This window comes from Engystomops pustulosus, chromosome 4, assembly GCF_040894005.1.
Source record: "Engystomops pustulosus chromosome 4, aEngPut4.maternal, whole genome shotgun sequence".
Taxonomy (NCBI): Eukaryota; Metazoa; Chordata; class Amphibia; order Anura; family Leptodactylidae; genus Engystomops; species Engystomops pustulosus.
Genome location: NC_092414.1, coordinates 58,222,359 through 58,233,497, shown reverse-complemented (window position 1 = coordinate 58,233,497; position 11,139 = coordinate 58,222,359). Strand labels below are relative to the sequence as shown.

At 43.5% G+C, this 11,139-nt stretch overlaps 1 protein-coding gene across 1 annotated transcript in view; it reads left to right on the top strand.

The window, feature by feature from the left end:
* Nucleotides 1-1,358: 1,358 nt before the first annotated feature.
* Nucleotides 1,359-11,139, top strand: part of PDLIM4 (PDZ and LIM domain 4) — a 108,292-nt gene continuing 98,511 nt past the window's right edge. The window contains exon 1 of the mRNA XM_072145987.1: nucleotides 1,359-1,601. Coding sequence (XP_072002088.1) covers nucleotides 1,509-1,601 — 93 coding nt within the window. The 5' untranslated portion in view covers nucleotides 1,359-1,508. The remainder of the gene's footprint in view (nucleotides 1,602-11,139) is intronic.

Below are 11,139 nucleotides of genomic sequence, written 5' to 3'. Positions count from 1 at the left end.
AGGGTTGTGTCTCATCACTCTCTATATACAGAGCCCAGGGTTGTGTCTCTTCACTCTCTGTATACAGAGCCCAGGGTTGTGTCTCCTCACTCTCTGTATACAGAGTCCAGGGTTGTGTCTCCTCACTCTCTATATACAGAGCCCGGGGTTGTGTCTCCTCACTCTCTATATACAGAGCCCTGAGATGTGTCCCCTCACTCTCTATATACAGAGCCCGGGGTTGTGTCTCCTCACTCTCTATATACAGAGGCCAGGGTTGTGTCTCCTCACTCTCTATATACAGAGCCCAGGGTTGTGTCTCCTCACTCTCTGTATACAGAGGCCAGGGTTGTGTCTCCTCACTCTCTATATACAGAGCCCCGGGTTGTCTCCCCTCACTCTCTATATACAGAGGCCAGGGTTGTGTCTCCTCACTCTCTATATACAGAGCCCGGGGTTGTGTCTCCTCACTCTCTATATACAGAGCCCAGGGTTGTGTCTCCTCACTCTCTATATACAGAGCCCAGGGTTGTGTCCCCTCACTCTCTATATACAGAGCCCAGGGTTGTGTCTCCTCACTCTCTACATACAGAGGCAAGGGTTGTGTTTCCTCACTCTCCATATACAGAGCCCAGGGTTGTGTCTCCTCACTCTCTATATACAGAGCCCTGAGATGTGTCCCCTCACTCTCTATATACAGAGGCCAGGGTTGTGTCTCCTCACTCTCTATATACAGAGCCCCGGGTTGTGTCCCCTCACTCTCTATATACAGAGGCCAGGGTTGTGTCTCCTCACTCTCTATATACAGAGCCCAGGGTTGTGTCTCCTCACTCTCTGTATACAGAGGCCAGGGTTGTGTCTCCTCACTCTCTATATACAGAGCCCCGGGTTGTCTCCCCTCACTCTCTATATACAGAGGCCAGGGTTGTGTCTCCTCACTCTCTATATACAGAGCCCGGGGTTGTGTCTCCTCACTCTCTATATACAGAGCCCAGGGTTGTGTCTCCTCACTCTCTATATACAGAGCCCAGGGTTGTGTCCCCTCACTCTCTATATACAGAGCCCGAGGTTGTGTCTCCTCACTCTCTACATACAGAGGCAAGGGTTGTGTTTCCTCACTCTCCATATACAGAGCCCAGGGTTGTGTCTCCTCACTCTCTATATACAGAGCCCTGAGATGTGTCCCCTCACTCTCTATATACAGAGGCCAGGGTTGTGTCTCCTCACTCTCTATATACAGAGCTCCGGGTTGTGTCCCCTCACTCTCTATATACAGAGCCCAGGGTTGTGTCTCCTCACTCTCTATATACAGAGCCCCGGGTTGTGTCTTCTCCCTCTCTATAACTTGTGGCCGGTGACAGGGGATGGAGCCGGTCTGAGCCTCCTCCTCCCTCAGAGCTGAGCTGCTGTCACCTAGTAACGTCCCAGGTCAGCATGCGGCACCGGTTCCCGCCCACGTGAGCGGGTCTGGGGCAGGAGGCTGTGAGCGGCTCAGTGCTGAGTGTGAGAGGTGCCCGGGAGCAGCTGCTATGGCACACACCGTCACTCTCAATGGCCCCTCGCCCTGGGGGTTCAGGCTGGTGGGGGGCAAGGACTTCAGCACCCCGCTCACCATCTCCCGGGTAAGTGCAGTCTTACATCTCATAGACAGGAGTGACGCGGGGCAGTGCCCGGAGCTCACACGTACAGGCTGCGGGTGCCCAGCTGGCAGGACCCGGGCGCCTGGTCCGTGCAGAGCCGTGCCAGGCAGGTCTGCCCCTACATGCCAGCGCTATAGTGCGGAGCGCTGCTCTCTGTATACGATCCTATGGAGATATAGCAAGAGCCGCTACCCGGTACAGGGGGGCACATACTTCATGTATATAATGTGCAGACACACAGGGGCAAATACCTACTGTACAAGGGGGGGGGGGGAATATACTTACTGTATATACACTGCAGACACACAGGGGGCATATACTTACTGTACAGTGGGGCAAATACTTAATGCATATACCCTGCAGGTACACAGGGGGCATATACTTACAGTACAGGGGGAAATACTTATTGTATATACACTGCAGGCACAGGGGGCTTATACTTACTGTACAGGGGGAAATATTTATTGTATATACACTGCAGGCACACAGGGGGCATATACTTACTGTACAGTGGGGCAAATACTTAATGCATATACCCTGCAGGCACACAGGGGGCATATACTTACTGTACAGTGGAGAAAATACTTATTGTATATACACTGCAGGCACACAGGGGGCATATACTTACTGTACACGGGGAAATACATACTCTATATACACTGCAGGCACACAGGGGGCATATACTTACTGTACACGGGGAAATACATACTCTATATACACTGCAGGCACACAGGGGGCATATACTTACTGTATATTCTTTGCAAACACGCGTGGAAAACTTATTGAATATGTTGTGCAAATAGGGGGGGGGGGTAAATACATATTATATATGCAGAGTAATAATAGGTAGCAAAGGCTTATTATTTATGTTGTACAAATATTTCTCTCTCGAATACAGGGGGTTACTGTGTAAATATATGAGGGCACTAGATAAATAAAGATGATTATTATCAAATACCAGGGGCAAATATTTATTGTATAATCCATGCAAACACTGGGGGCAAATACTTATTATATATGCTGGGGAAATACAACTAGCAAATACATGAGTGTGTATTCTGTTTGAAGTGGTTTAAGGCAGGGAATGTACTGACTGTACATGTATAGAATATATATATATATATATATATATATATATATATATATATATATTAGTAGATTACAGTTTGGCAGGAGCAGGAATGTACCGTTCACATTGTATTTCTGTGCACTTGCATGTGTGGGATTCTGTAAAGTAGAGAAATAATGTAGAGGTTGTAATGTAGTGTAATACATTATGTTGAGAGAATAAGAGATTATCCGAAAGGAATATTGGTCTGGATCTGAAATATTTTATTGATAAGAATTAGTGTGTTTATCAAATTCCGCTTTCTTATTTTATATTAAAGTTTCTGTCCTTATCCTTCTTCCCCCATCTCAGCTCTCCTTGTACAGTGCACTGTATGTCAGTCTTCACTACAGTTTTGACATTGTATTCATCCCTTGCTATCTATCATTATACTCCCTACCCTGCTTCTCCTTTCTATTATTACACTTACTGCACTTCTATTGTTTGCAGTTTGGTCCGTGCTTATTTTTTTTTTTTTGGGAAATTTTCCAACATAATATAGTAGCATTAAATTGAATATGATTTTGCCATGCCGAAAGTGTAATTTTCGGAACGCAAATTGTTGTGCGATAAATTAAAAAGCAATGTTTTTGTCATTTTTCTGCCATGGCTTAGTGTCCTTTTTTTTACATGTGCATGTAATGGGCATGTGAAAATCTGTAGGAAATTTGCATGGAATTTTGAAGCAAAGTTTGTATTGATGAGAATTTCATTAATTATTTATCCAGAAATGATGTATGATCACAGTTATGTAAGATCTGTGCACATTGCCCATGGATATCACAGATATTGGTGTCACACTGGCTGCATATACAATGGATGTAGGGGGAAGGACATGTTTATGCGGCATGTACTGCCTGTATAAGCCGTATTGCATGTATTTGGGATAGGTTATAGGGGCCATTACTGATGCATGGCCATTTGGAATATTTTCTTCCTGGATTTGATGGATCTACTTCCATTGTAAAGTAACGTGTTCCCTCCAGTTTTTTGTAGAATTAGCTGCCACGGCACATCTTGCTGGCCTGACATGGCACATTTTCAGTTACTGTGATAACGTGTAAATGACCTACAATATGTGACAGGAACTATGACTAGGCTCCTGTCACGTCTTGGTGCACTTCTTCCAGATCCCACCCAAAGAAGGAGTGTTGGTTACGAGAGATGGAATATTACAATAGCCACATTATGCCTTTGTTGACTTTACTAATCTTCTTGGTCACAGGTGCAAATCTCTTCCAGCAAATATAAAGTTTCAGTTTTGCATACAGTAAGTTTTCTCTACAGAGTTTGTAAATGCTATAGTAGAACTGGTGTCTATCTATACAGTGCTGTAGACCCTTCATATCTGGATCATGCAGGGTATTCACATGGAGAGAGCAGATGTAGACTCCTCAATTCTTCCATATGCTACCAATTACTCCACTTCCAGACTAGACGGGTGTTCTGAAAGGATTCCCTCCTCCAAATACACTTGTGTTATCATAGAAATCCTAGACCAGGAGGACAAACACAGAAGGGAAAGACTGGCAGTTCTAGGGTTAATAACCATGCTTTATACGGAGAACAAAAGATTTATCGAAAACCAGAACCACTCCCTGCTATATGAAAAGGATTGGGGGATCAGATCCTGAAAAATGCTGGAGACAAAAAAGTTGCACAGCTAGCAATGTTTTGAACTTATTTGGACATTTTTCTGACTTTTTGAATTTCACAACAAATGTAATTGTGTGGAGTTGAGACTTGTGTGCTCGCCCAGGATACAGCCGCGTGCTGGAGAGGAGCGCTGCTCACCCCTCCCCTCTCTGTAGTAAGGCATGGTGCCCAGCCGTACATACGGGAAAAGGTAGAACATGCGCTATCTTTTTCCCCGGGATGGTACAGTAAAACACGTGTGGGGCTTGTGTGGGGCACAGTGAATAATTCTGTTTATCATCCGTTACCTAATTCAGATATATATCTGTTATGTTGTATCCTCAGAAAAAGAGAAATATCTATTAAAAATCATTTGTCTGTAAAAATGATGAAACATGGAAGTAAATGAGTGACCAATGTGCATAGCCTGAGGGAGTTGTGGGGCCTGGTCTGTATATGAAGCCATGTGATGGAGGAGCGAGGAGAGCACATGAACACGGGATGGAGGAATATGACATACAGCGCGTGCACACTTACCCCTCTCAGTAGCCACTTCCTAAGCTCAGTATGTCAAGAATTGTACCCTATATACAGCTACAGTAAAAGCACTAATTCTACATAAATTATAGTAGCTGTATATACAGTAGAAATGGATGTAAATATTGTATATAGTATATGTATACAATATAGAACTGTGATCAAAGTGCTACTTAAAAGGGTATTCCATTGGGACCCCTACAAATCAGAAGAACCAAATGAATAGAGCAGCTGGTCGCACATGCACCCGTTTTTTTAGTCTTTGAGGTCTTTGAGATGAATAGAGCAGTGGACTGTCTACTGGAGAAAAGAACTGTGGGATGTTATAGTTAGGCAGGCTCCTTGTGCCAGTTTGTAGGCCTTATGCACACAACAATATTTTTTTAGCCTTGCGCTGGCTGCACAATCAGCGACCAACTTATGGCCCCATAGCCTTCTGTTGTGCACGGTCATGGTGCATGCACTGTGCCGAGTGGTCGCTCATTTCCTATGTTGACCCGGACGAAATGGCCTGCAAACTGTCTTGTCTGTCTTGCCTGCGTGTCAGATGCCCCTTCAATAAAGCTGTCAGTAGTCTTCTACTTCTGTGCTTTTTGCTATTTTTTTTAATAAAGTTGCATAACTTGAGCCTTTTAGGGCGTTGTTCTAGTTAACAGAATGATACATCGGTCATCTAGTGTTCTTATGTTTGCTTGGTGTGAATTGTCCTGTGGAAAAACATAATATGACATTTTTTAAAACTTTTAGATGCCAAAAAACTCCCAGAATTTCAATGATAAACCTCCCTCAATGTGTGAATGAGTCCATTGACTGGCATGGCTCCATTGTGTGCTGTAGAAATATCCTGTGAATTCCACCAGAAAAATAATAGTTTTTATCCTCCATGGAATTCTGTTTTCTTAAATTGGGAAATCTGCAACAGACAAGTCCCATGTGGAGCCATCCTAAAGCACTTTACTCCCCGCCAGCATGGTGGAGAACCTCCACATCATTTACTTCACAAAATGTGAAATAACTACAATGTCTGACAGGAATGATGGAAGTTATGAAGTAGTTCTGCCGCTGGATATTCCAACTAACTTGGGTGTAAAATTAATCCTAATTATTATTTTGAGGACCAAATTTGTCTGACAGAGTAAAGATATAACTATGGTGAATATAACGGGACTACTTTATATGGCTCATAGTGAGTTTTACTACAAGGAAACATATGCGGTCTGTGGCCGTGCTCTCAGCAGGTGATGCACTCTTCATGATGAATATTTCCACATATGAGTCTCCAGATCCTATGGGTAAGAGCTGAACTTATTCTTATATGTTTTTCTTCCTGAATAAAATTACTTCTCAGCCAAAATATAGTTTTAAAATGGCACTTTGGGGACCTCATTATAGCTTTTCTATTACAGCAGTATGAAAGTCTTTTTTGTGTTACTCTGTGTGTTGCCTGTGCTAGTACCTGCTTTCTTCATCATATATTGAAGGGGCTCTCCTAGATATGGAGAAAAAAGAGCAATAGATGAGGCACTTTCTATTGTACACTTAAAGTATACATCTCATCCAACTCTGCAACGGTTGTCACGTGGAACAGACCTTGAAGAGTAGACGTTAGCGCCATACATAGTGGTCAGAGAACACACAATACCTCTAACTGTAAGTGGAGGGAAGAATGAATGAAAGCCAAATGAATCAGACTAGATCTATAGGAGTTATGTTGTTTACACAAGTGAAGGGATTTCCTCATTCCAGATGCTCAGATAAAACCATAATCTTAGTATGGTTCCCCAGTGACAGGAGATTATGGCCAAAACAAGTCTATCAGGGAGAACCCAGGTTTTACATAACAATGAGGCTGGAATGTTAATCGCTTCTTTCCCTCCTTGTAAGGCTTGAGAGACTTTCACTTACCAAATAAAATGAAGTAATGGTCAGAATGGAAGAGAAAGGCATGATTAACTGTGTTTGCCACATCCTCTGAGATACACGTAGCAGTGCAGATCACTGTTGTATACAGCACACTTGTTAACTAGTCCTACTACCTAACCAAGAGGTCTTCAAGTGTTACTTCATGCAATGACTCTGCAACAAAGAGGTTTACAAACTCAAATACCAAGTGGGAACCCCTGAACAGTGTTCAACATTTGTGAACTTACACTTAGGCTGTACCTTACATGATCCAAATAGAAGGGCAGGTAACTTATGTAATATACACTCACCGGCCACTTTATTAGGTACACCTGTCCAACTGCTCGTTAACACTTAATTTCTAATCAGCCAATCACATGGCAGCAACTCAGTGCATTTAGGCATGTAGACATGGTCAAGACAGTCTCCTGCAGTTCAAACCGAGCATCAGTATGGGGAAGAAAGGTGATTTGAGTGCCTTTGAACGTGGCATGGTTGTTGGTGCCAGAAGGGCTGGTCTGAGTATTTCAGAAACTGCTGATCTACTGGGATTTTCACGCACAACCATCTCTAGGGTTTACAGAGAATGGTCTGAAAAAGAAAAAACATCCAGTGAGCGGCAGTTCTGTGGGCGGAAATGCCTTGTTGATGCCAGAGGTCAGAGGAGAATGGGCAGACTGGTTCGAGCTGATAGAAAGGCAACAGTGACTCAAATTGCAACCCGTTGCAACCAAGGTAGGCAGAAGAGCATCTCTGAATGCACAGTACGTCGAACTTTGAGGCAGATGGGCTACAGCAGCAGAAGACCACACCGGGTGCCGCTACTTTCAGCTAAGAACAGGAAACTGAGGCTACAATTTGCACAAGCTCATCGAAATTGGACAGAAGATTGGAAAAACGTTGCCTGGTCTGATGAGTCTCGATTTCTGCTGTGACATTCGGATCGTAGGGTCAGAATTTGGCATCAACAACATGAAAGCATGGATCCATCCTGCCTGGTATCAATGGTTCAGGCTGGTGGTGGTGGTGTCATGGGGTGGGGAATATTTTCTTGGCACTCTTTGGGCCCCTTGGTACCAATTGAGCATCGTTGCAACGCCACGGCCTACCTGAGTATTGTTGCTGACCATGTCCATCCCTTTATGACCACAATGTACCCAACATCTGATGGCTACTTTCAGCAGGATAATGCGCCATGTCATAAAGCTGGAATCATCTCAGACTGGTTTCTTGAACATGACAATGAGTTCACTGTACTCAAATGGCCTCCACAGTCACCAGATCTCAATCCAATAGAGCATCTTAGGGATGTGGTGGAACGGGAGATTCGCATCATCAACCCATTACTAGCATGGTGTACCTAATAAAGTGGCGGTGAGTGTATGGCTTTTTTGTATGCTCAAAGCTCCGCCAGGAGAACCCATTGTATATTCCATCAAAAATCCTGCATGCTATTTGTCTGATAACAGAAGCCCAACCAACTCGGTTATAGCCAAAGGGGACTTGAACACTCCAGTGGTGTTCGCTCTTTGAGCGGGTTGATATCAGTTTACCATTTGTACTGGAAATCTTTGATGAGGATCATCTAAATTCCATGGTATACTGGTTTGGAAACACTGATTTGGGTTTATCAAATGTAAAGACAGTTGAAGCAACAACAAACTGTGCAAGTGTGTTAATACCCTAAGTGTAGCACAGTACCCTGCCATGGTATGATACTGAAATAGAGCATCATTGCAATTGAACATTTGGCTATGACTCCATCGGTAGAAAGGAAAGAACCTGATTCTTCCAGAATGCTAATATAATGGACTACACCTTCTTCATACCATGATTCACATAGTAAATAGATGTCACATACTTGTAGGTCAGCCATCCAGCACAACAATATAATAAAACTTAAGCCAAGACTGTTTATAGTAGAATCGCTAGCTACAAACCCTGTTATTACTGGGGATTAGGATATTTGTACAGGCTTTTTTGGCTGGCTGCATGTAACATAAGGGTCACACAGCTCACCAGGGCTGGGACAAAAGAAACCCATCAAAGAACCTATAGATAATTAGATGTTATGGCATCTGCCCTCAGTGGAGATCACCTAACATGATCACATGAGGGTTATGTGATCTGGTTATTAACAATGCAGAAACAAGAGAAAACTCCCATACAGGTCTGCACTACAACATAAATTCCAATATGTAATGCCATTCACAAGGGGAAGAAAGAAATGCTGCGCCGGCCACATTCTGGATACAGAGAGCATATATATATTATACCTAATCATCTCCCACAAAACTCTCCTTAGCTCATACAATCTACTTACCTACTCCTACTTTATAATATGCAACCTACGGATAGGACACAATGTAATATCCTTCTGCTCTGTAACATGCTTCCTGCAGATAGAACACTCGTATATACAATCAGTTTATGTCATTTTGCTCTATAACGTGCTGTTCCCAGATAAGACGCTCCGTACAATCTTCTCAACTCCTCCTTCTCTATAAAATGTTGTCTGCGCATAGGATACTATGTACCATCCTCTCTGCTCATCCTGCTCCATAACATGCTGCCTGCAGATAGGACACTATGTACCATCTTCTCAGGACCCCCTGCTCCATAACATGCTGCCTGCAGATAGGACACTATGTACCATCTGCTCAGGACCCCCTGCTCCATAACATGATGCCTACAGATAGGACACTATGTACCATCCTCTCTGCTCATCCTGCTCCATAACATGCTGCCTGCAGATAGGACACTATGTACCATCTTCTCAGGACCCCCTGCTCCATAACATGCTGCCTGCAGATAGGACACTATGTACCATCTGCTCAGGACCCCCTGCTCCATAACATGATGCCTACAGATAGGACACTATGTACCATCCTCTCTGCTCATCCTGCTCCATAACATGATGCCTACAGATAGGACACTATGTACCATCCTCTCTGCTCATCCTGCTCCATAACATGATGCCTACAGATAGGACACTATGTACCATCTGCTCAGGACCCCCTGCTCCATAACATGCTGCCTGCAGATAGGACACTATGTACTATCTGCTCAGGACCCCCTGCTCCATAACATGATGCCTACAGATAGGACACTATGTACCATCCTCTCTGCTCATCCTGCTCCATAACATGCTGCCTGCAGATAGGACACTATGTACCATCTTCTCAGGACCCCCTGCTCCATAACATGCTGCCTGCAGATAGGACACTATGTACCATCTGCTCAGGACCCCCTGCTCCATAACATGATGCCTACAGATAGGACACTATGTACCATCCTCTCTGCTCATCCTGCTCCATAACATGATGCCTGCAGATAGGACACTATGTACCATCTGCTCAGGACCCCCTGCTCCATAACATGATGCCTACAGATAGGACACTATGTACCATCTGCTCAGGACCCCCTGCTCCATAACATGCTGCCTGCAGATAGCACTCTGTGTACAGTGCAGTATAAGTACTATGGAAACTGTTTTTAGATTAGTTACAGTATAAGTTCTATTTTGGTTCTACTGTAAATGAAGCAATGCATTGTGATCAGTACGTCAGCTTTCTATTTCTGTAATTGTGCATCATGCCCGGTCTGTCCTGGACTGATGCTCAGTCATTTCTGCTGACAGACAGAACCTTGTGGAAAGCTGTTTAGTTACTTGAAGCAGGACTCTTGGTTCTGTGACAGAGCTGAATTTCTCTCACACACTCTTTTTCCATTTATGTCATTGATGGTTGTTGGAGGTTTCTGGCACCGCTTAGAAAACATCCATCATCTTTAAGTTTCTCCATTAAAGTAACAAAATAATTTGAGCTGTTGAGGCTCAAGTAAAGTAGCTGAAATCTGGAAGTTCTCTGTGACATACCAAACATCCGCAGTAGAACTGCTACCGTCCTCATCTCTTGTCCTGTAGTGAGGATTGTACAGACTATCCTAAATTTTAGTGAATATTTTGAGAATGTGGAAAGTTCTTTTTCTAATATTCACAATTTAAGTAGTGCATGTGCTTCTGTCCTGGACAAACTGGCAAATATAGCTTTAGGATCATATGAAGAACGAAGACAGGGGGCCTCAGAAGAAGCTTCCCTGACATACAATGAATACATCCTCAGTACATGTTTTTTTATTCATGTTATACTAAAGACTAAAAAAAAAACTAAAGAAAAGTGGCAGTGGGTTCGTATTCATCTAACCCTAAGACTTTTCAAATCCATTAAAGCTTAGCATGCTACCCATGGTTGGATTGCTAGGTAACCAACTAAGGAATCCCCAAATGTTAATCTCCTAGTGATGCTAATATGATAAGGATCATTTGTAACCGATTAC